Source organism: Haliotis asinina, chromosome 11 (genome assembly GCF_037392515.1).
Source record: "Haliotis asinina isolate JCU_RB_2024 chromosome 11, JCU_Hal_asi_v2, whole genome shotgun sequence".
NCBI lineage: Eukaryota > Metazoa > Mollusca > Gastropoda > Lepetellida > Haliotidae > Haliotis > Haliotis asinina.
This window is the reverse complement of record NC_090290.1, coordinates 45,624,278-45,650,806: the sequence shown is the minus strand read 5'-3', so window position 1 is coordinate 45,650,806 and position 26,529 is coordinate 45,624,278. Positions and strand designations below refer to the sequence as shown.

Here is a 26,529-nt window from a genome sequence, read left to right as displayed (position 1 = left end):
GTGCTATTGAGACAACATGGTGACGGCCTGCCTATCAGATAATATGTATATATTGTTCCTGCACAGCAGTTATTGAAATATTTTCTGGGTGTCTACAATGTGATATGACCCCCATCAAGAGGTGCATGATTCAGATTATTGTATATATGGGAACATGATGATAAACTTACAATAAACCATAATCCACATTCAATGGGTTTTGTTCTTGAACAGTGTTGGAGATCAATGATTACAATATACAATCTGGGAAAAATATGCAGCTTTATTCCTCTCCAGTTCCTGTTGTACAAACAAGCACACTGAACAAAAGTTTACATCGTGTTTTATTAAAAGAAAAGACATACTTGTGTGAGTGACCAAGGCCGTGATAGGCATTTGGCAACATTTGGGCAATATCACTAACAGGGACTTGAGAATTGTGAGGTGTGATTCTTGATGAGCTACTTTGACTTCAAGGCTACCTCAATGTACAGCCACTATGCACTTCAGAAATGAGATCCATAAATTGAACAGATTAATAGGCCCAGATCTGGAGAATAAACCCAAGTGTGAGTCTTGATGAAACACTTGAACATCAAGATTATGTCAATCCACAGTCACATAAACTACTGTGGACAACAGACATGTGGTCTTGACATGGTGAGGCTTGATGAGACATCAGTTTTTATCACAAGTCTTGCTCATTGCCTCCTGTCCATATAGCATCAGGGTGGCAGTGATCTGTTATGACTGAACATCTGAAACACCAGATTCATCAATTCTTCCACAACCAAAATCTTATGACGGAGTTTTGTTTAAAACCTCTCTTATCAATTATCTACCACTACTTTGTAGGGACACCAAAAGCAACTTTCGCACATTGTAGTCACGTGTGGAATCAGACCCAGGGATATATTTTCAAAGTTCTGTTAGTGTATAGCACTTACGACTTTCTTACCACTAACATTAACTTACAACTATCTTACTGCTCAAAGAGCTTTGAAAATCTAGGCCTAGACCTTCATCATGATGAGCAAATACTTAAGCCCGCCACGCTACCCCACCTACCCCAAAATATTACACCACCTCAAAACCTGGTATAGTCAACAAACAGCATCACAGACTGAAGATTTAGGGATCAAACCTGCACTGATCCAGTCATCTGGATTTGTTTGTCCTGAGCTTTGTCAATACAGAAAATTGACTCTTTTGGCTCTGCGTCTTCTAAAATCAGATTCTCACCTGTGCCAGTCTCAAACAAAATCTGCACCTTGTTAGATGTGTCTTGCTGAAACAGGGATGTTCAAGGTTAAATCCAGCTTGCAGGAATAAGGTCCATAAAAATTTGCATTGAGTGGACTGGATCTGGACTGTTGGGCTCAGTATTAAAGACTGAATATTTTTTAGACACTGTGACAATTACATTCTCTGAAAGAAAAAACAAGACCTTTTGTGGGGAACCTACAAAATATTTTTTAAAAAATTAAACGTTGAAACCAAGGCAAAATGATCTTTTCCCAATAATTTGGGGGAATAGCTTTTTTTCTCTTTGTAACACCATTACCCTCACATGTCACCGGATGGGAGTAGCCTAACCTTACAGAACTCAGGCCACAATCATCCATATACTGCAACACCATTACCCTCATACACACATAAGTCACCAGGTGGGGGGCTCAGGTCAAGGATCATAAATGAGTGCTTGAGTACACAAGCCCAAGATCGCCGATAACAAACTCAAACACAAAGAGTTAGTTTATGCCAGTTTTAGCAATATTCCTGCAGTATCGTGAGGGTACATCAGACTCGTATGGGCTCCATGCATTGTACCCATGGGGGAAATTGAACCTAGGTTAGGTTGACTAGTAAGCGCCCTAACACCAAGCCTACTCCCGAAAGCAAAGAAATTCCTAACGAAAAATGTTCGGATTGAAGTAAGTACCTTTGACTCTTCACCAACACTGAATAGATCCCCGCTTCATTTCAGACTTGGGTAGCTGGACAACTGAAAGGACAAAAGTAATGTCATAATGCAAATGTGCATGGCAATCACTTTAAGTACTGTCCCCAATACTCTAACCCCTCAAGCTAAATAAACTGTACAATGGATAACATCTGGCAATGAAGTTGACAGACGTGGAGTTTGTACAAAATGAAGTCATGCATTAAGAATTAACATCCTTTTAAAAAAAAACGACACCTTATACTTAAAAATAAGTTTGACAAATTCTCCAGTTCAGCATCTATAGCAGTTATGTTTGGAGTTATCTATACTGGGCAAATCAGCAAAGGATCGTGAATTTTTATAGAGTACTTCTTGTAGTAATAGCTGAGATCACAATTTCACAATAATATTCCCCACAACTTGCATGACTTGAACATTTTTTGCAGTATATATACTGCAGTTTCTTCACGACGACATAAACACACTTAAATGATAACCAGTTCAGAGAAGAGAACGAAATATTAACTTACTCATAGATCGTAACATGCAGGACGATACAAATGAGTTTCCTGAATTCTAATCACAATGACACCACTCAAATCTTGCTAAGGATATTTACTTTTCAAAAGTTGATAAAGATCTAATTCTTTCACTTTGCTACAGTTAATTTCATTGCACGACAGATAAACTATACCAACATAAACAAGGTTATGTTTTACATATTTTGAGTAGTGTATGTACCATATAGATCCTGAATACTGACCGATCTTACAAACAAGATGTCACTCTGTTGGTCACAATTAAAGTCAAGCATGTCCTCAATGAGGTCGTCTCGTTCTACAGCTATCGTAAACTGTTGTCAATACAAAAGTTTAAGGACCCTTCAGATTTCTTCAAGAAATTGCACTCTTTCTACAAATCCATTAAACAATGCTCAAAAACTCCCCAACATACGGTATCTCAGAATCTTTCCACGTAATTTCATTCAGATATTAAATATAAAATATAAAGTTCCATTTCAATTAATGTTCCGTTTAATTCTGACTGGTCACACATTAATTTATTGGTTATCCTTAGCAAAGATTGAGCAACATGATGTGATCTCCTGTGATCACACTGTATCAACACATCACATATGCTTTTATTTCACACATCACATTTTCCTTGCAAAGAGAGAAATCATCAACAACAAGAATGTTAGACACAGAACATACTTTTGAAAGGCTGTAATATGCTACACGCACATTTTGCCCACTATCTTGTAATTATGAAACCTGTAAAACCACTTCTGAATATGTGACAGGTATACTAGCAGTCTGCAAGTTGGTCCCAAAGGAATATTAATATTTCTACTCCTATAGAACTGTGATAAGACATAAAGGAATCAAGAGGGCTAGTAAAACATTCCAAGTGTGTTGCTTTTGTTGGAATGTTTCCCTCTCAAAAAGACAGGGTGTCTTGTTCCATTTCCTATGCTCACTTGCTGACAATTTCTCTCTCCCACAAGGAAAGTGAAGTGAAACAACACATGGACTACCCGTGAAGCAGTCAGTTACTCGGTCGTCCTCCGTGCAGTCCCACAGGTGGGGTCAGTTGCTCCTTGTCCTCGCTGTCAGTAACACCGTCGTCAACATCTTCTCGCGCTACATGTACTTCTACATCTACATGATTGTAACAGGTGCTGCTACTGATAGCACCAAGACAGTACATGCCTTCGAAGTGCTGACTAAGTATAATTTTACCTGACTGGAACAATCCTGGGTATGGTGACATAACTTGTCTCCAAAATTATGTCCACATTTACATTCTCTACATTCTAGGGTATACTAAGACATGTTGGTGAATGAGTGAGTGAGTCTAGTTTTATGCCGCTTTTAGGAATATTCCAGCAATATCACGGTGAGGTACACCAGAAAATGGGCATCACACATTGTGCCCATTTGGGAAATCAAACCTGGGTCTTCAGCATGACGAGTGAACGCTTTAACCACTAGGCTACCCTACCGCCCCTAGACATGTTGGTAATCTAACAATGAATATCCTACACTCTGGTGCAAACAAAAGAATTGCTATTTCTGAGGGAAATCTTATTGCACCATTGGATAATGCCACAGTACAGCTTTTTGTCCAGTGATCTATACAGGTGGATAGTTCTACGGTACAGTTACTGTTTCCCTGATGATGGTAGAACGGTATTGTTGTACAGCTACCCCTCAGGGACAGCTACTAGTCCAGTGATCCTTACTGTAGGACAGTTCTAGTGTACAGCTACTGGTCCAGTGATCCTTACTGTAGGACAGTTCTAGTGTACAGCTACTGGTCCAGTGATCCTTACTGTAGGACAATTCTAGTGTACAGCTACTGGTCCAGTGATCCTTACTGTAGGACAGTTCTAGTGTACAGCTACTGGTCCAGTGATCCTTACTGTAGGACAGTTCTAGTGTACAGCTAATGTGACTTATATTGTGGAACAGGGCTTCACTCCACAAAGCTGTCATTATGTCATAAGTCCCCTAAAATATATGAGTAATGATGGCAATGGAGGAACATCTGCTTTTGGGACAAAATCCATGAAAATCTGATGTTGTAAGGTGGTCTGATCATAGGGCAAGGGGCATTAGTGGGCCGTCCTGACTCAGGCTCTCTGAATGTCTGTCAGAGAATTAGTTACAGCAGTCATTGAAGTGAGTGAATATGTGCGTGTAGTTTTATCAATATTCCAGTAATTACACAGCGGCGCATCCCAGAAACGGACCTCACACACTGTACCCTTGTATGGAATCAGACCTGGGTCTTCGGCATGATGAGCCATGACTTTTACCACTAGGCTATTCTACCGCCCTCCGAAAGTCTGCCAGAGTATACGTTACATGACTCATAACCATACAATAGTTTGTGAAACAAGGCCCTGTACTACTTCACAGCTCTGGATCCATTACTGACTCAGTATTACTGTGGGACTAATGACAAAGATCAAACTCTGTCCTGGCAATACATCTATATGTCATGAAGAATTCAAGTTATAATGTCGCTAAAGCAGTCCATTCTTTAATTACATTTATTTCCTTTTTCGAAAGTTTTATACAACAATAGTTAAACATGGGACAACACGGTGAAATATGAGGACAAGATGACTTCAACAGTGACACAAAACTGGACATGGTGATCTGTGCGGCACTAAAACTCACATGTAACAATAAACTACAAAAGCGATCAGGCCATAAGCGAGACAGGGGATAGCAATAAGTATCTCCAATCCACAACACATCATTAAAACAGCAGTTACCTCCCAATAAACAATGACTTAAGATTAAAAGTATCCCCAAATGTTTGATGAATCAACACTGATCTTGATATAAAATTCCTTTGCTTATAGAACAAAGCAGAAAACACTGGAATGACGGGCAGTTCTTACTTTCAAAATCCCATTATTTGTAGTGATTATGAGGACTTGTAACTGACTTAACAGTCACACATGTAGATAGTACCACAAAAGTCAGAGTTAAGATAATAATCCTACAACACAGTGTAAAATTGGCCAAAATAACTTGGTTTGAACAAGAACGGGCTCACGGACGTTACACAGTCAACCATAATGTCACCAGTATTGGCAATAGAGATATCTGGCTATTTGTCGCAAATGTTCACAGTTAACAGGTCATGTACTGTGATTGGTCAATTGTTTTCCGTTTTCACTGTCAGGTGTTCTGTGATTGGTCGACTTCTCAAAGTCACAGGCGCATGTCTGTTTGTTGGTGACGTCCGTTTCAAGGTCAGTCAACTGTTAAGAAATTGACATGATATTAACATTGACATACTTGATAATGAAAAAGGCCAGTGTAAGGCTGAAGAAAAACATTTGTTCCCAGGTACTAACTGAATGAGTATGGTTTTATACCACCTTCGGCAATATTCCAGCACTATCACAGTGGAGGACACCACAAATGGGCTTTAAACGTTGTACCCATGTGGGGAATCGAACTCAGGTCTTTGATTTGATGAGCAAATAAGCTACCACTAGACTACCCCACCCTGTACTGGGTCTCCATATCAGCACTGAGGCAGTTTGACTTGTTTCTGCTATCCGACAAATAATCTGTAAGTCAATGAAGTCACCTAGGTGTTGTACAATAATAATAAAACATTACAATCGCCGTGGTAAGGTGATAGTGACTCCCAAATTTCTTAACACTGATCAAACGTAAGTCAAACTGCTACCTTCGTTTTGTACAACTGCACCCTGGTGCCAACCAGCTTGACAAATGATTCAGAAGTCATTACCTGTGAACTAAATATTTTTTAACCCATGATAGATTTTCATGCCATCTCACAGTGTCATGACTTCACATCTGGCTTCTGTACAGTATTAGCTTTCTTGTACAAATTTTTGCTGATCATAATCCTGAATATCAGCATTTACTACTTCAGACATATTTGCCTCAAGGTTTCCATTTAATTTCCATTGTCATTTACAAGCAGGACACACATCCTGCCTTGGGTCCTATCGTGCCCATAACCTTATGGAATTTAGCATGACCCTGACAGGCTGAAACAGTCATCTACCGGAAACTGCAAACATTTGAGGTGGAAATTAAATCAAACAAAGATTAAACCTGCATTAATATTCCACTGAATAAATTCAGATCTAATGACTACGCACTCAAATAAAAATTGCTGTCCTTTCCAAGATCTATCAAGATGTGAGAGTGATTTCTGTTAAATGATCATGACAAACTTTCCACGGAGAGAAAGATGAAGATGGATGAAAATCTACCAAGTCCCTTCCACTGGCCACAATTCAAGAAGACAAACACTGCAAGAGAGGTACCAGACCGAGAGACAGGGAGAGAATTAGTCTTGTTATCTGTCACCAACACTTACACCCAAGTAACCGGTCATCCTGACGAATTACACATATTAGCGAGGTTCAATAGAAAACACTTTCTGACACACAAAGAAATTTTTTATTATTTTCTTTTAGAAGATTTATGAAATTCCCAAAACTATGGTGATTAAGTCACATGTCATAACTAGACAATGCTTCTAGGGATTCAAAAATTCTTGTAAATGTTACTGCTCACCATCAAAGTTTTGCCAGTGCAAACATACCAACAAATGCCATCAACAGTCAGGGTTCCTATATATGCACTTAGCATTTACCTTCAAATCCTGCAATATCACAAGAGTTTCTGTCCTAACTGTGCAAATACCGGACCCACTCAGTATTAACTACACAGTAGTGAGTGAGTGGGTGAGTTTAGCTTTACACTGCACTCAGCAATATTCCAGCTATATGGCAGCGGTCTGTAAATAATCGTGACTGGACCAGACAATCCAGTGATCAACAGCATGAGTATCGATCTGTGCAATTTCAAACCGATGACATGTTTCAACCAAATCAGCAAGTCTGACCACCCGATCCCGTTAGTCGCCTCTTATGACAAGCATAGTCGCCTTTTATGGCAAGCATGGCTTGCTGAAGGCCTGTTCTACTCCGGGACCTTCACTGGTCTAACTACACAGTAAATTATGTAACTTTTGCAAGTGTTGGCCATTACTCCTGACCCAGGTCCAGTATGCTATCTTTTAGTCCAGTAAACTCAGGTTTTTAAAGTCCATGTACCAACAGTAAATCTACAGGTAAGAACATAGGGTGTGCTGCAAACAACCAATCACTTGCAAGCGATGTACAACGATTTGCCTCACAACGGAGCGCTAACTTTCAGCTGCTTGCAATCACATCAATCCCTGGATGAGGTCATCTCGTTCTCAAATCAAAATGGAAGAAAAAGGAAAGTTTGATTTCGATAAAAATTGTTCGGCTGCCGAATTGGCAAAAACAGTTTACATCCCCGCATCCTCAGTTTGTTCCACAGGTTCAGTGTAGTTATCAACAATCATAAATTCATAACTCGTCATCGAGACTCTCCTAATACGTTCTCTATTAGCGCCAGACGAGCAAACGGTAATCGCTCCGCCAGTTTTGGAACAGCAATAAATGCTTCGAGCTGTTGGAAGCCTGAAATAAGCGTGAAGATTTGTGAAATTGTATTTCATTTCTAAATGCCCTTCAAAGACCTGAAATAAGCGATTCATTGGCTTACTCTAGGCGATTTTTGGATTGCAACGCACCCATAATGTAACAAATTTGGTTAGAACATTGATGGCAGAGACAGCAACATCAACAAGAAATTTTTAACCCCTGCTGCAGTAACCCTTGATGACAGTATCCCATCACGACGATGGTATCCCAACACAACAGTAACCCACGACAACAGTATCCCTCCAACTCACAATAACTTATCACTCTCACCTTGCACAACTCCCATATCAGTATCTGGCTTTCTTTGCAGGCCCCTCCCCGGCTCCTTCGTTCTTTGGGGGTTCAGCCTCTAGCACCTTGAGCCTCTGTCCCGTGAGATGCTGACCATGTAGTACCTGAATAGCCTTCATAGCTGACTCCTTGCTACCAAACTTGGCATATCCATAGTTACGTCCTGACAGAGATAAAAAGTACAGAAGGGTAAGACAGCTGGTATAGCATGGGGTCAATGTTCAGATGAATAAAAGGAGCGAAAAATGGAATGGAATTTGTAGAGATAGTTTTGCAGGGGTTCAAATTTTTATTAAGGCCACTTGCCACAGGGTAAGTGAAAATGTTTTGAAATTCAAGTTTATTTGCAGTTTGAAACCATAAGCGGTAATTATCTAGAAGCCCAGGGACAAATAAGACACCACTATTTGATGGCCCCAAAATGAAAACTGACTTGTCCCGGATGTCGGGTGATGGGATTTTTTAACCCCTGTCTTGAATAACTACTTAGGCTAAGCCTCAACTGTTAAGTGACCAATAAATTACAAAAGTCTGCTTCGTTTGGGCTTTTTTAACGCCACACACATTAATCCAGCTGATCCATCGACTGATCAAGGATGCTGATTCATCTATCACCACTGATTCATACTGATTCACGAAACCTACATGCATGCTGATTCACCAATGCACCATGCATTCTGATCCACTATGCTAACACACATGCTGATCCAACATGCAAGCTGATTCACAGATCCACAATACATGCTGATCCACCTATCCCAGAATCCACCACACAGCTGATCCACAGATCCACCATGCATGCTGATCCACCATACACACTGATCCACAATGCATGCTGATTCACTTTACATGCATGTTGATGCACCATAACACTGTTTCACCATGCAGCTTGGTCCACTGATCCACAATGCATGCTGATTCACTTAACATGCATGCTGATGCACCATACATGCTGATTCACCATGCAGCTTGATCCACAGATTTACTGATCATGCAATAAACAATGACTGTTCTTAATCAGAGATGTCTGGACAAGTATACAACACTAACGAATAAAGAAAGATGACAAGACAATAACAGAGACAACACACCTGCCAGCAGGTAGACATCGATCAGATTTCCAAATCTACAGAAGGCATCTCGCAGAATCTTCTCTGACACTGACGAGGGCTGGCACACAATGAACAGCCTCTGTGCTACAGGCGTGTCTTCAGGTTTGAGGGGTTTGGGAGGGGGGAGGGTAATGTTGCAGTACCCCACCCTCTCCATGGAGTTGTCAGCATTGAGGACCTGGTGTGGGTTGATCCCAGCTTTCTCTAGCAACATGGCCGCCTACAACAGACAGTGTTACCACGGTTACATTGTGCCCAAATGATACAGTACAAACACACTGAATTGCTATAGATTAGTGTTATTTTTTCTGATTTGTGTTCCAAGAACAGATCCAAATGTTGAGTGAGAGAGTGAGTTTAGTTTTACGCTGCACTCTTGCAATATTCCAGCTATATGACTGCAGTCTGCAAACAATCAAGTCTGAACCAGACAATCCAGTGGTCAAAAGCATATGCATAAATCTGTGCAAATGGGAACTGATGACGTGTCAACTGAGTCAGCTAGCCTGACTACCTGATCCTGTTAGTTGCCTCTTGTGATACTCATGGGTTACTGAAGGCGAGTATTCTAACCCAGCTTTTTGTTCATTCATTCATTCATGAGTGAGTGAGTGGGTGGGTGGGTGGGTGAGTGAGTGAGTGAGTATTAAAGGTGTTTTTACAGTACTCATGACATGCCTAAAGTAGCATAAGTTTCAGTCATTTACCTTGCTGGCAAACCTTGCTGCAGCCCTAATAACTGGGCCAACATGTCCCTATGACAAATTACATTCTACATAACCATAGTGTAGCACTGTGTGATGATCTTGTTAGCCTGATGCTCACCTTATGCCGCACATCAGGACCATCTCTTGACCTTGACCTACAGAAAGAGAAAAAAATATTAGGTGAAGGTCATGGAGGAAACATCCTGTTTCACTGAATACAACACCTATTATAAACTGGTAAGCTTGGAGCTACTTGTGGTGAAGCGACTCACCCTGAAAAACTGCTACCTGGGGATCCCCCTCCGTCAGCAAACGACACTCGGAGCTGACTGCCGATAGGGTACTCAAAGCCGTCCAACTTGTCCCGGGCATAGGACGCACACTGAGGGTTAGAGTAGCGTGCATACCCAATACCTGCAACATGGGGACATACAGTACTGTACCGGGCATAAACGATGTACCATATTGTACAGTGCCTGCAACAAGTATATGCAGTAATGTACAGTACCAAAAACATAGGGCCTACAGCACAATAAAATATCTACCACACACGTATAAACAGAGCTGCACAATACATGTCTCATAGAATATGTAGATGTACTCAATACCTGTACACTGGACATGTTTTACTTTCTATGTAAGTCCCAGTTTTGCAGATTAGCGACACTTGCAGGAGATAACTTGCATAACAATGATTGTATTACCTGTTGACTCATTGAAATCACAATATTCCAGCCCAGGAACAAGGCTGAAGAGTACGGATAGGTAGCGCTGGGGAAGTCCTATCGCAGCCACAATCTGAAGCTTGACACATGGGGAGGAGATGGCGTAGTTTTCCAGTAAGTCAAGCGGACCCATCTGAGCTGGTGACATCGGGACTGTGGATCAAAAAAAGATTCAGTCAGTGATGGTCCTTTCTAGAATGTTTTAATAAGCATCCAACATTTAAAGGTCACATGCAACCAAAAAATCAAACATTATTAAAAAACATTTATCACTTATTCATGACATATAACATACATTGCTGCTTTTAAAAAAACGAATAAACAAAATTATAAGCATACAATCGCGATTCAAAAGTGCAATATTTTGTACTTGGGCTTACTTCCCACGAAACGATGCCTGCGGGAGACTGAACCCAGTCATACCAGGTGGATATGCACTCAAGTGGAACGACGGCTTCCGACTGGCTGTTTCATTTGCTGATATGCTGAGGGTTCATTATGTGTACAGAAAGATGATCTGTTTGATGGGCATTTTAGAAGTATAGCCAGTAAAAAAAAGTAAGATTCTGTATGGATAACAACTTCTTTTTGTGTACTTGATGTTTCAGTGTGGATTCATATACTGTTGTCAAACAAAATCATACACACTAAAAGAAGTCATTATCCATGAAGAATGTACAGAGAGATGTTGGGTTTGGAAAATACATGTTCTCTGAATTTGCGCTCGATCCAGTTAAAAATCATGTCAACTACTGCGTGGCTGGAATCTGTCATTCGTCCAAGTACAAAGCAGGACTTGAAACTGACAAGAGTTTGCACCAGTTTCCGTCAGATCCAGTCATCCGAAAAAAATGAATGTAGTATGTTTGCAACCCACAGACATAAAAACATGTTATGTGTATCACACGTGCCCAATTACATAATGTGGCAGACACGGCACTCGGGTGCACGAGTCATAATTCAACTTATCTTCTTTATGTCGTATAGTCTGATAGGTGTTAAGTTCAAATTGCACGTGGTCAATGATTGAAGCTGTGTATTGCATATTGTCTTTAGCAGACAGGCAGGCAGACATATAGGTGTGAATAAACCAGACACTGAGCTTTCTCTGTGACAGAGACTGCTTACCACAATCTACAAGTTTTTTTTACCTAACGAGAAGATTTTTTTTTTTTATTTAATTGTTTGTGTACACAACCAAGATTAGACTACTGCTCACAACCTCAGACACTGGGCATGCATACTGTTTCGAGCTCCGCGAACCCATTCACTGCGCATGCGTCACCGGCGCAGCGCAGCACAGCTGTTGAAACCAGTTTTCCCCCCAGCGCTGGGGGAAATTTAGTGAAACGTTTGAACTCCGATTTCGCAGGCTTTTTTTTCATCGTGTTTTTCTCCACTTTATAGGTTGAATTGGCTTTTTTTATGATTTGTTTCGGTAAATGCATACCGAAAGGTACCAGAATCCGCAAAGTTGCGTTTTACGTTGCATGTGACCTTTAACATTTAACTTCATTTGGTACTATTAAGATTTGTTGACAAATAAGTATATATCTAAAAAACCGGGCAATGAGAGAACAAAATCACAATAATTTACACCAAATGTAGGACTAGAGACATTGTTCTTGGGGTCATTTATTGACATGCAATAACAGACCAAGTGCACAGCCCGTCCACTTACAGTCTCGTCCTCCAAGAGGTCCTCCAAGACCACCACCTAGACTGCCGCCCATACCACCACTCATTCCACCTCCTAGACCTCCTCCAAGACCACCGCCGAGTCCACCACCGAGTCCACCACCAAGTCCACCTCCAAGACCACCCATACCATGTCCGCCGCCATGACCAACGCCATGCCCACCATGATCTCGATGGTCACGATGGTCACGATGACCACCACCGTGTCGGTTGTAACTGCCACCATAGTCTTCATCATATGACCTCTTCGACCCTGAGGTAAGAAAATATACACATGAAAATTTAATTCATCATTCTACAAACCTGATCATTGATTGATTGCAAATCTTATGACAAGCATGGGTTACTGTATGTCAAATCTAAACCAGACCTTCACAGGTTACAGGTCACTGACAGATCCAGCGATGAATAAATTGTTAATTGCTAATTGTTAACTACATACTGGTGTGCTACAACAGACTTCAAATGACACATATTGTAAAACTTGTTCTGTATTCTAGGGTACAAAAACACAAAACGTTTTGTCAGCACTATTGTTTAATATTTAGTCAAATGATGCAAATGACAAATGGTTTTTGAGTAGACCAAAATCAGTTGAAAGTAAATTAACAGTGTTTTGTTTTGAAATTCAATTAAATAAGTGATCGCAAAATAACAAAGAAAACACAATTATTAATAGGCTGTTGTTACCAATGGATCTTCTTCAAGATATTTCACACAACAAAGAAGCTGTTTGTGATTACCCACCTCTATTTTGGTCGTAGTAGAATTCTGGTTCATCCATCTCTCGAACACCTTTTGGGCGTGGAGGTTCAGCAAACATTGCCTTGTAGCCTAAACATGACAACAGCCAATATAAGTAAGGAAAGTGGATCAAAACCATGGAATATCCATTTTATGATATTCAAATCTCTAGAGACAATGCTGACAAAATCAGAAACTGGGAAAAATACATTAATCTGTACAATTTAAATGAAATTCTTAGTGGTTAAATGTCATCAACATATACAATACACAAAACCAGGTTACTCTGCTAGGATCATATGTACAAACATGTTCCATGAGTGTGTGAGTTTAGTTTTAACAATATTCCAGCTATATGGCGGCGGTCTGTAAATAATCGTGTCAAGACCAGACAATCCAGTGATCAAGAGCATGAGCATCAGTCTACACAATTGGGAACTAATGGCATTTGTCAACCAAGCCAGAGAGTCTGACCACACAGTCCTGTTAGTGACAGTCACCTCTTAAGACAAGCGTGGGTTACTGAAGACCAATTCTAAACTTTTTCACAGGTAGCATGTTCCATGTGTTAAATAGTGTAAACCTCAATCCAGTAATATTATAACTTACTACTTAGTCATACAACAATACAGTAAGAATCAACTGATTGTCGTGTGACTACCTGGACTGCGACCATACTTTCCATTTCCACAGATGTAGTTGAACAATGTCATGACTGCACAATTATATGTGCGTGATATAAAGCAACACCTTGAGCATAATCTAGAACTTACTTTTATCACATTCCTCAAAGGCCTTGGCTGCATGATAGGGACGGAAATACTTGACATATCCGAAACCTTTACTTTCACCGCCCTTGTTACGAAGAACATTCACATAGTCAATATCTCCATATTGCTGAAATGGAAGAGGGAACTTGTCAGTCAATCCTAAAATGTAAAAGTTGGGTGAATCAGTGAGTGAACTGGGGCTACATTGATTAGTTTCGATACATCAAAAATCTAACCTGACATTTCATTTTCGATTTTGGATAACAATTATCACTATTTCAGTTTGGCATTTGCATACCTATTTAAACTATTTTCACTGAGCCAGAATGTAAGTTTGACTTCAACTTCAGCAGTTTCAAATGCTAAAATAAGGCAAAACATGATTGGTTGACGTAAGTTATGTTAGCAGACATCAAGTTGACAATGAATTTGATGCTACGAAAAAATCGATTCTGAAAGTTAAATGAAATCTGATGTTACTTCTATAAAGGATTGAATCAAAACTGATTGAATCGAAGGTCAAATATAAAAAAATGAATCGAGGTCTGTGTGAATCACTGCAACCCTTGAATGAACGGAGTTTGGTGTCGTAACTCCAGCCCCTCCAGGCCAATAAATCAGAATGATGTAAAGTGACAAGACAAGTGGTACTGAAGCTTCACAGCCAGATAGGTGACTGCTGAGTTAATGAGTAAAGTGTATGCCAATTTAGCAATATTCCAGCAATATTCCAGCAATATCACAGCAGGGAACATCAGAAATGGACTTTACACATTGTACCCAGTTTTTAATCAAATCTGGGTCTTCAACAAGATGACTGAACGCTTAACCACTAATCATGAGGGAGTTTTGCTGTAGATGACCGAGTGAATATGGTTTTACACTGTTTTTAGCAATAATCCAACTATATTACAGTGAAGGACCACAGAAATGGGCTTCACACATTGTACCCATATGGGGAATCGAACTAGGGTCTTTGGCGCGATGAGCGAACACTGCAAACTCACACTAAACTCTGTTCTCAGGTCATCTTCCTTGAAGGATTTTGGAATAACAACAAATAATCGAAGAATTCTCTCTTCTTCTTTGGGGTCTCGAATAGATCCTTCTCTTTTACTATTTGCTATGACAACCTGAAAAAAGGGAAAACAAGGAAACATCTTGGCAAAGCATAGATATTTGGAACATCGATAACTTGAAAACAGGTAACATGCAAAGACACCAATAAAGACAAGATTCATGGGCAATCAATAATGGTTCATCCTTGAGACATGATTCTATACGAAATACTACTGTCCTAAACTTGACTATGCTACAGTTTTTAAGATATGTTCTTTCTTTTATCATCAATTAACAATGCAAATGATAATGTGTTGAAAAAAATGTGTTGCTGCTATTATAGCTAAAATGGATAAAAATTTTAATAGAATTAAAAACAAACAACATTATCGGTTTTGAAGCATCCAGCAAACAGTGGATGTCATGGACCCACTTCTTAGAAATATGGAAACGTCATACAATAAAACAAAAGATGTCACTATTGAGGGTACTGACATTCGGCCTTGACCTTTGCCCATACTACCAGCCACCATTTATTTCAGTGTTAAACAATGTTAGAGCACCAGTCAATCTTTTCAATGCTGCTAGTTGTAATTTATGGTACAATTGTTACTGTTGGTACTGGCAAGAAAGTGCCAAGAATGCTGTGCTCCTTATGACATCACCTAACAAGAGAAGGACAAGAAAATGAGAAGAAGGATGCAATACCACTGTCACAGGTTTCTGCCATGCCCAAGGAACACAACTATGAACAGTTGTGTATGCCACCAAGCAAGTAATGATGTTTTGTGTGCACTTCTTACCTTGAGTGGTCGAGGCTGTCCCTCTATGTTTCTCCCATTCATCTCCTCCATGGCCAGAGCTGCCTCCGAGGTCCGACTGAATGTGATGTAAGCAATTCCTGTAAACAAAAAATCATTACTCCATTTAGCAATAATTCATGACATACATAAAAATGTAATAACTATGACAAATGTTAGTATTATATGGGGATAGACACAGCCAATTGTTCATTCTTGTGACATAGGAATGGTACTGGTATCTTTCCATCATGCGAGAGTGAGTTAATATTTACCATCACAAGGGCATGCCATATCATGACGAGACAAATTCATTATCATTAAAGATGAATATCTTTATCTAAGTTAGAAAACATGTAACCAGAAATTTATACAGAAATGCAAAACAATACAATATTGAAGCAGGCTATCACTATAGATCACCGGCAACTGAAGGTAGATCACCAAAATTAAGACCATGGTGACTTATGGAACCTTCATGGACCCTAGACAGATTTATGTCATCCCCTCAGCCACTTGGGTTTGTTCAGGTAGGTTATCCCAAACCTAGTCCTACCTCTTGTATCATCTTTCTGAACAACATGATCAAGCAATCATTTTACAATCCCAATCCTTCCTACTAAATCTCTCACCAACCCTATATTTACAATCCTGTCAGCTAGGATTTTGGTCAACTGACTCCTCTACCAAATGATTGATGGGAAAACATTGCCTAGTGCGCAGCTAAAATGCAGAATGGTAAACTATCAGCTGGTCGTGACTTTGTAAATGAGCATTTATTTGAGACTGGGTCGGCGTCCAACATCGAGAAATGGAAAGGTGTTAACAAAGGGAGACAGTGTTTTCGTAGACTGAACCAGTTCGGAGACGCGGTGATTTCGTAACCCAGACTGTTTCGTAGAGGGCGATTTCGTATATTAAGCATATTAAGTTTGATAAACCACTAGGGACTAGTGAGTTGTTTTGATTGCGTTTTGTTGATTACTTTGGCGGTGACCCATCCACCTTCTCCAGTGCTACTTCTGGGCTTGTGTCTGTGTCGTTGAATGTTGATCAATTCTGTGGGAATAGGAAGTAGCGAATTGTTTTGATTGTGAAATAGTGTGTGTATATTCAAGTGTGTTGTTAATTATTTGTCGGTGACCAACACGCTCTGTCCTTCTCCACTGTTTCTTCTGAGGTTGTTTCCGTTGCTGAATGTTGATCATACTTACCTATTGTGTAGTTTGGTATTTATTTCAGAAAACTCAGAGATTATTATATTATTTGTACACCGCTCATCATGTTTTGTTTTTTTTAAACACCGATCATACTTACCTAACATAGTGTTTTATTTCACCAAACTCAAACACTTTTCGTTTGCACTGATGTCAGAATTAATAATAATACCAAACTAACATTTACTAACATCATTTACTAACGTCTACGAATCCACCGGATTTACACGTCTATGAACCAGTCTTGTCTACGAATTCACTGCAAGCCTTAACAAATGAGATTAGACTCACAACCCTAGCACTTCCAATGATATTAAATAATTCTCCATCCAAAACTAACTGACATTTGAGAATCCACACCTACTCCATCTATGTATGAGCAAGTACGATTTTGTAGACATTGCACACATTATTACCATAACATATACGATATGAAATTATGAATCGTTGCGATCGATGACAATGTGGAGAATAAATCAATTATGGACCCATTCTTTGTTCTGCATTCCTGTTTTAAATTTCCGTTCTAAAGGAAACGCAGCTAAAACACCAAAAAACCCATCCGTGTGACAAGCACTAGTTGTGACTAACGAGAAAATGGCTAGGTAGAAAGAATGGCCATTTTAGTCATTATTAACGGTTTGACAGAGTTATCTGCCCTTGACGTGCTTCACGCGAAATGAATTCCTGCAGTTACATACCCTTTTCTTCATTTGTGCGCCTATCTTTTACGATCCACAGGTCCTTGATAGTTCCATAAGCAGAAAACGTTTTCTTAAGCATTTCATCTGTGGCGCCTTTGCCACACATAATAAACAAACGAGTATTTGGGGCATCTTCGTGGTTGTACGCCATCTTGGATTATTCAGTAATTTGAGAACTACGTAACTGCAATTGCCGCAATGAAGATATCGGGTGGGTTTTCAGTAACTGGGCACATCAATGTAGCATATCTAACACTATTATTTTATCTGCAAATCCAGTTTCACTGGTTCTTCCATTTTGCCTATATAAATAACATATGTAGTAGTCAAATGTTTACATCAAGTCCATACACAGATTACTCCCTGTCACGTGATCTGACACTATAAATAGCCATATAAACACGGAAGCGACCAAGGGCAAGCAAGGCTCGTCTGATCAATGTTTGTGAGAGGTCAGCGCATTTTCATTCTGAACAGGTAGAGTATAGAGTCTGTTATTTGGTCTCTGATCAAACTTATTCCTTTATACAATTTCTCATTCCTGAAAGACTCCAACTCTTATAATCCCTTACATTTCACTCTAGTCAAATCATATCACTTATTTAATATAATTATGTTCCTCATCTGAGAGGGGTGAGTTTTAACATGTTTCTTTACTGAAAAAAGTAATTGTATGTGAACATGCTGAAAGACATTTCCACTTTCTAAATATGCCATTCAAAGAAATGTTTCCTCATCGTTAAAATTTGGAGGGGGTACGGTCGAACGTTCTACCCTCATTCTCACTCAAAACACACATTTAATTTTCTCTCGGTTAATGTCACATTTGAAGGTCTAGGGTCCCAGGACCCACCAGTCAATAAATATTATTTGAGAGTGGTCAGTGGCATGGTATGTGTTCTTATACCTTGACGTACTGGAAGAGGCTCTTTGACTGGTCAGATCAACACGAACTTGCAATAACTGGTTATTTTCAACGTACAGTGACATTACAATTACATGGCCAATGTGTTTAGAAATCGATAATGTTAAAACATCGAAGAAACCCATGCGATATTGTACATGTATATGTTCTGAGTTTCTTGAACTTGAACGCTAGTAAACATAAGACACTCAGTGAAACGCCGATCATAATCAAACATCATACCAATACTGTGAGGTTTTTTGGGTTTTTTTCCTAAAAGAAACAAAATATTGTGTAACAATCTACCATTAAAATATAGACACATTTGACTATTTGCTGCGAGGGAGGAGGGCAGGGAAAGGGACAGCCAAACAAAGCGCTAACTTGTTCCCGTCTTTATATATGAATAAAAGAGTGCGAATATGGCTTGGTGAACGCCAGCGCATCGTCCCTAGAGAACCAGCTTACGTTATGTTTTAGTTTACTCACTAGCCCAGGAAATAACTCGTGAATGTCATATTAAAGTGTTTATTTTGTTCAGGTTCAATGGCGTCCCTGACAGAGCAACTGAAGAACTGCAAACTGAAGAAAGTAACAGACCCTATTAAAGATTTCTCCAGTCCGAAGACAGCCGGCTATATGAGTAAGGAGGAGATAACTCTCTACCAAAACTCAGTTATTGATGTAAATACCGAGAAATGGATGCACGTACTTAAAGAACTGACATTCCCGACAGAGTTATGTCCCTTGAAAATCGAGGAAGCAAAACTCTTTGCCAAAATATACGAAAAGTGCTACAAGAATATCGACTCTCAACAAATCTGCGACTTAAACTGGCGTGAGACGTTAACGTCAGATGAGGAAATAAAAATTGATGACGTCACTAAACGTTTGGAATCGGTCATGGAACAATTCACGACAAGAGATGGTTTTGCGTTTGTGAAGACTTCAAGTCGAAGCGCCAAAGACGCACCAATGGTTCAACGACGATTCAAAGACGTGTACCACAAGTTCTTGAAGGCATTCCATGAAGACGAACAGAAAAATGAAAATATCCAAATTACGTGTCTTCTCAGAGCTGCATTTGATGGCCTCAAAGTCAAAACTGCAGAAGATGTGGTTGATATGATGCTGAGGAGCGAACGCATCTACCAAGACATGTTGCTTGCTCTGGAAATCGAAAGCAGATTTGAAGAGAACTTTATTGTGAGGAAATTTGTTGATATTGATGTTGATATGGAGTTTAGGGGATTTGTGTTTGGGGGAGAGCTTGTAGCCTTGTCGCAATACAACTACCTGATTTTCTCACAAAGGCTCTTAGACACGGGGGACCATCTCAAGGATATTCTTTGTAAATATTTCAATGACCAAGTACGACCGCTGATGAATGGAGAGGAATTTCCTACAGCATACATAATTGATTTTGCAGTTTGTGAGAATGGTAAGTATGCGCGAGTACAGTTTAGCTCATTGTTGCATTTTCATTTCAAATGAGGATCGACTGTCTTTGAGTTCAATTACACCCGTGAAGATCCGGGTTAGAACTGGTTTTCAGCAACCCGTGCTTGTCGTAAGAGGTAAATAACGGGGTAGGGTAGTCAGACTCGATGACACATATCACCGTATCCCAATTGCGTAGATTGATGCTCATTCTGTTGCTTATGGGACTTTTTGGTTCAGATTCGCTTATTCACAGACCGCCGCCATATAGCTGGAATATTGCTGAGTGCGCCGATAAACAAGAACCAAACCAGCACAGATACACGGCGAGACAGACCGACCGATATTTCTGTACATGATGTGTGAAGTACGCCATACATGTTTTGAGTGCCTTCTGTGTTCAGGTGACAAGATATGGGTGATCGAGATTAACCCCTTCGCCGAGACGACGGACGGCGGCTTGTTCAGTTGGCAGCACGAGCGCCACCTATTGGAGGGAAAAGAAGGATTTCAGTTCCGGATTGTAAAACGACCCAAACCAGGGGCCAAGGCTATGTTACCGCAAAGCATCAAGGCGTTGTTGAAATAGGAGGGATGTTGAGCAGGAGATAAGACTATGTTACCACGGCGCAACAAGGCATTGTGGAAAAAGACAAGGGTATTTAACTGGGTCAGAGGCTATGTTACCACAGAACAACGTATTGTTGTTGAAAAAGGGAAGGGTATAGAACTTGGTCCGAGGCTATGTTACTACTCAGTGAAAACAAGTCATTGTTGAAAGGGTGGGGTGGGGTTGGCCCAAGACTGTGTTACGACCAGGATGTTGTACAAAACAACTTTAGCGCAAAGACAACCTTAGTTTATGTTAAGGTAAGAGAGCTACGGCCCCCTTAGTTGCTAAGGTTGCTTGAACAACGGCACCCCGTCACTGAGGCATTGCTATGGCCATGGGGTCAAGTCTGTGCTACCTCATGTCGTTGTTAAGTGCACTATGTATGGAGTGGTGTTTTAACATTGTTTAATATATTCCATGTTATGTGTTACTTCAGACACAGTTCTTTTCATGTCTGGTTGGGTATCTTTATCCCATAATTTTCACATATATTTACTTACAAATCTCAAATATTACTTTTAGATTTCCTACAACAGATGGCAATAAACCGATTTATATTTCATAAACTGCGCAGTTGTTATAATTCATTGAATTGTAGCATTGGGTGCAAACGCACCAATAAAAAGTAATCCGCTGTGTGAAAACGATCTTTAAAAATCCATCATGGTCCCGGTTAGAATTTGTTTAGGCAAACCATGATATTTTGAGTCTGATTCAGAACCTGGGGAACACCAGGGCTTCACATGTTGCACTCATCTGAGGAATCGAACACGGGTCTTCGGCGTGACGAGCAAACGCTTTAACCATTTGGCTACCCTACCGCCTACCCGAATCTGACCAAAACCTAAACATACTTCATATGGGTTGTTGGTATTGAGGGATATTAATGGTAAAATGCGATATTTGGAACTCCACATTGTCACAGAACCGTTACGCCATTCTTTGGATTCATACACTTGCTGCAATATTCTCAATGTTAAATGGGCCTATAAGGTGGCTTATAATTCTGAACAGATTGTACATTTTATAACTAATCACATTCAAGTTCAAGTGTTATACGTTCGACATAAATCTGTTGTGTCTGAAACTCATGAGTTTCGGGGCGCAACAGTGTAGCATTTCGTGAGGGAGTGACATTAGTTTTACGCCGCTTTTAGCAGTATGAATCACGGCGGGGGACACCAGAAATGGGCTTCACACATCGTGATGGTACCCGTGTGGGGAATCGAACCCGGGTCTTCGACGTGATGAGCGAAAGCCTTAAACTCTAGGCTACCCCACCGCTCAACGTGTAGGATGGTGGATGCAAATATAATCATGGTATTTGACACACAGAGATATTTCTAATAATCAAGGAGTACATACAAAATATTCATTCATTCATTCTTGTTATTTTCCAGTACTTTTCCTTCGAACTGCGCCATTTTAGTTTCCAAGGCCCCTATATATCGACCTCTGTTATATCGTAATATAGTATTGCAGCTCTTGGAAGAAAAAACAACAACAATGTTATTCCGCGACAAATGGCCAAAATGTCGCATTTTGTTTGCCGGTTTTGGGCTGTTTTTGTAAGGGCGACAATGTACCTTCTAGGTTCCATATATTCGTGATACAGGGTATTTCTCACATCTACACAGCTAAGTTCACATATATACCCTTAAAAAAGTGGAGGATAATGAAGTTTCAATTTGTACAAGAAGTGTAAACGTTAACAAACGTTTCAAGGAAAGACATCTTACGAACGCACCGCCATTTCCCTCTATTACCACCCTAAACACAACATATGATATGCACGTGCACAACGCAGTAACCCCATACACGTGCATGGGGTCCCATTCCTGATTTTGACATTTTTTCAAGAAGGTCGAGAAATCACTTAGAACATTAATTTTGACACTCATCTTACATCACACATTTGTTTCCAGTCGTTTGTTTTAAAATGAAAATCGTATACGTGCAAATTAAATGCCATACACCAGTCACCTTTCAAAGGTGATTACATTTCAAATAACTATAGTTATATAGTGAGGACGTGCAAATGGTGATGCACTCTCAAAACATTCAATAATATCATATCAACATTGATTGACTCCGACAAGTCTTCTAAATATTTTAATCGTAAATTAAAAAAAAAATAACATCCTCTACGTTTTTAAGAGTATAGTATCATGGCATGAAGGTGTGGATACGTAAATGCAAATACATGTATTCGCTTTGACAGAGTCCCAGCACGAAGTCTTCTCCAGAACAGAGGAATGATGAAATATTGGCACGTGGTATGAAAATTGCCTCTCGGCAGGGAGCCCAAATCACTGAGCCCAAACATATGACCTGCATAAAATTGGGAGCTTGTCTTTTTAATGCAACCTGTTTTGACTATGTTTTCCATGATTATTTTGAAATGTTCCCATCGAATACATCCTGCTTCATTAATTTCGTTTTTTCTTATATTTTATTTATTGTTTTTCTTTTTTTACACCCTTTAGACCTGTTTACTTACCTCAGTTGTCCAGGTAGATATATTCAGAGAAACCCAGAATTCATCGCCTGTAACACATTTCCAGGCACTGCAACAGAGAGAAAATAATACGTTACCTGAAAATATTTAGGCTAGTTTAGAAAATATTTGCAGCATCAGTTTTGTTTTTACCCAAACTGGAACAATATTTAGTTTAGTTGAGTTGAGTTGGATTTTTCTTCACATCGACAGTATTCCAGCCATGTAGTGACGAGATCAAGTTAAACAGGAAGAAATAAATTGTTTTACGTGTCAGCCCAATATCAAACGTTAGAAATATCCAGTTTGTTTCATTCACACCTTAGCTAATTATTTTTCGAAAGATATCTCAGACAAAATATTGCCTGACCATAAATACATATTGTCTCCGAACTCGTTGTTTCTCTCCTCCCATGACATCTAGGTCAATCCAAAACATCCAGTGAACTAGTATGACGTTCTATATTTATAATGTATTAATCTGTTTTAACGAGCTTTGGAGAAAGCAGAACCGGCAGAGGTTCAATACGGAATCTGGGGTGCAATACGCAATTTGACTGCGTCCTACGTATTGTAGCCCTGTAATATTATCCTAAGTTTACATGTGTATATAATAGTGATAGTTGCACAATCATTTTAATAGATTCTAAGTGTATTCTGCATGTGGAAAACAAACGTTCAAGAAAAAAGATGTTTTGAACAATCCTTCGTTTTACAATCATACCCTGAACACGACTGTTTATACATTGAATCAAAATGTTAAAATTGTTTTGTAGTTATGTGTATAATGGCCTAAAAGGGCTGCAGATATCCAAAGAAGACTGTTTAAACTACATTTTTCCACATGAACGGTTTACTAAAACCGACGCATGGATTCAAATCAAACGTAAAATCCCTTGTGATTTTGCTAAAAGCTGATACAAATTAACCTCGATGCCACTGTTACAATGTTTGCGCTTGTGAGGGTGTCGACTCAATTAGCCGGCTACTCCACTGACTTGGGAGATAACTCGTGTTTGTGAAGCACCCACCCTCTTCAGATCAGTACCCCCGGGCGTGGTTAAGCGCGACATCCGGTTCCACCTCCTCTCAACCCTGCCAATCCCATCTGACGCCCCTCCCCTCTTCCAACATTTCACGCCATTCATTCATGCAGCCTCATCAGATATACAATGCTGTAGACTAACAGCTAGTCTCTGAAATGGACATATTTTACTTTTAAAATGTTTATAGTGAAAAAAACAATATAATGAAATGGAGCCCTGAGACTTTCTTCATTTTCAGAAGCTAAGGAAATCTAGACTTGCCACATTTTCTAGACTTGCGTGGGCTCTCTTGGATATTTATACTTCAGGGTGGGTCTGTACGACAGACTAACACTGCTGTCACTTACCGTTGTACCATTTTATAGCTTTCTCTGTTTATACACTCACAAATGCGCGATATTTTCCGTCTGTAACGTTAACTCAATGAAACATTTTTGCATCTGTTTATCTTCTTTGCGTGGCATTTCAGATGACGGGAAGTACAAAATGAACAAACTTTAAAGAAAACAAGTTTTGTTATTTAGTGAGTACGAAGCTTCGATACATATTCTTGTACCACAAGACAACAATTCCTGATTTTATTGGCAAAGGTACAATAACAGGATAGTGTGGATATGGTATATGGTATATATCCACACGGATGAAACATTTCGGAAGCAATGGAATACATTGTGACATTTTCCCCATATTTCTCATCACCATGTGTTACCTTCTGGGCTTTATCGTTTGTGTTTTATCAATCTTTTAAATCCAATATCCCCTATTTTAAATGGTATATATCATGTTGTCTCTCACACACACATATATTACTGCCGATTTCAATATTGAGGCGTTAAATTCGACGTTCGATTTTGGGTATCTCAGCGCCTGATTGTATAGACAATATTGGCAGGTCTATTACACAATCATATCTCGTCGATGTCGTCTTAATTAAGTGTCAGATTTCCCATATTGTCACGAGACAATATTGAATCTTAGGAGTGACTGCGTCCATTACAGGACCCCACGACAGTCATATCGCCCCCACCGACACATCCCCAACTGACACACGCATTGGTCAAGGCACGTGGCTCAGCTTGACCTTCGCCACCGTGATGCGATGTAAGGAGCTGTCTTGTTAACGCTAACAAAACAGCGACATGAGCTCAACGCAGCGCCTGTAGCCTTGACGAGTGTCATCTATTGTTCTGTGAAATGGCTGTGACGTCTTCACAATGGAGGTGAAGGTTAACGCCTTGTTCCCGTTAACCCCTGAGGACATAACGGCACTATTGTGGTGATCTTAGTTACCGATACGAACGCCTAGTTAAGCGCACAGTGGAATTCTTTCGTTAACGTCGAAATATCCTTTACCGTCAGTTACACTGAAAAACAACGATTGTGTTTAAGCGTAAATCAATCTTTAAAACACTTGAACATTATTTTATCTTACTAACAAACGAATCCTTAGCACAATCATATTTTTCTTTCAGAGAATAAAATGTGTTGTCCTGCTTTAACGAAATATTTCATAACAATTCAAAACCGCTGAGTGTATTTTATGTGGGCAATGTATACTTCCTTTCAAAATATAGCTTATTATATAGCCAGTTACTTCAGGCAACTTTTTAAAACTAAATTTTGCCAAATTTATACTGTGACGTATATATTCCATACTGTTTACATATGACACTATTTACATATGAACTCGTATATTGCAAAACCCATTCGTAACTTTGACAAGATTATTGTCATGAGTTCAATAAATGATAAAAATACGTACAAATTGGCAAGAAAAGGTTAGATCAGAATGTAGCTGTTCACATGCACGATACTTACACATGCTTTTCAGCAATTTGATGCATGATGCTTGTGCGAGTCATTTACATAGGGTTTTCAGTTAGTTTCCAGATTAGTGGAGAAATCTTCGATGTAACCACAAACACAAACACAAACACAAACACAAACACAAACACACACGCTCGCACATTCTCAATCTCTATGATTTGAACAAAGTGATGGTTGAGTAACAGTCTCGTATATGTCCTCCTGGCAACCAGGTCGTCATCTTAATCGGGATATCAGTCGTACAGCATGGGACTGGACAAAACCACGAATGATGTGCAGGTATCTCATTTCATTCCCGCCAAGGAACTTAATGAAACGTCAAATTCATTACCCCAAACATTGCTTAAACACGTATCAATACAAAACGAGCATATTTTATCCATAAAGCAAACCCATTCCCACCGAAGT

At 39.7% G+C, this 26,529-nt stretch overlaps 2 protein-coding genes across 4 annotated transcripts; one reads left to right on the top strand and one right to left on the bottom strand.

Moving 5' to 3' along the window:
• Window positions 1-306: 306 nt before the first annotated feature.
• On the bottom strand, window positions 307-18,166 carry LOC137256548 (RNA-binding protein 45-like). Of its 3 annotated transcripts, none has more exons than XR_010954565.1 (14): window positions 17,792-17,970; window positions 15,877-15,974; window positions 15,022-15,147; window positions 14,018-14,141; window positions 13,248-13,334; window positions 12,484-12,753; window positions 10,782-10,955; window positions 10,350-10,491; window positions 10,196-10,232; window positions 9,350-9,590; window positions 8,238-8,421; window positions 1,922-1,984; window positions 1,222-1,267; window positions 307-737 (listed from the first exon to the last, which is right to left on the bottom strand). XR_010954565.1 is itself a non-coding variant. In XM_067794408.1 (12 exons), exons 1-11 carry the CDS (start codon window positions 17,943-17,945, stop codon window positions 8,255-8,257), a joined length of 1,620 nt encoding a protein of 539 aa, XP_067650509.1. In that variant the 5' UTR covers window positions 17,946-18,166; the 3' UTR covers window positions 4,972-5,705; window positions 8,238-8,254. The 3 variants fall into 3 exon arrangements, 1 of the variants encoding a protein (XP_067650509.1); XR_010954566.1 differs by having other exon boundaries at window positions 1,124-1,267; window positions 17,792-17,965; XM_067794408.1 differs by lacking the exons at window positions 307-737; window positions 1,222-1,267; window positions 1,922-1,984 and adding an exon at window positions 4,972-5,705 and having other exon boundaries at window positions 17,792-18,166.
• Window positions 18,162-21,395, top strand: LOC137256549 (uncharacterized). Its single transcript, XM_067794409.1, has 3 exons — window positions 18,162-18,271; window positions 19,240-20,139; window positions 20,543-21,395. Exons 2-3 carry the CDS (start codon window positions 19,245-19,247, stop codon window positions 20,725-20,727), a joined length of 1,080 nt encoding a protein of 359 aa, XP_067650510.1. The 5' UTR covers window positions 18,162-18,271; window positions 19,240-19,244; the 3' UTR covers window positions 20,728-21,395.
• The last annotated feature ends 5,134 nt before the right edge of the window (window positions 21,396-26,529 follow it).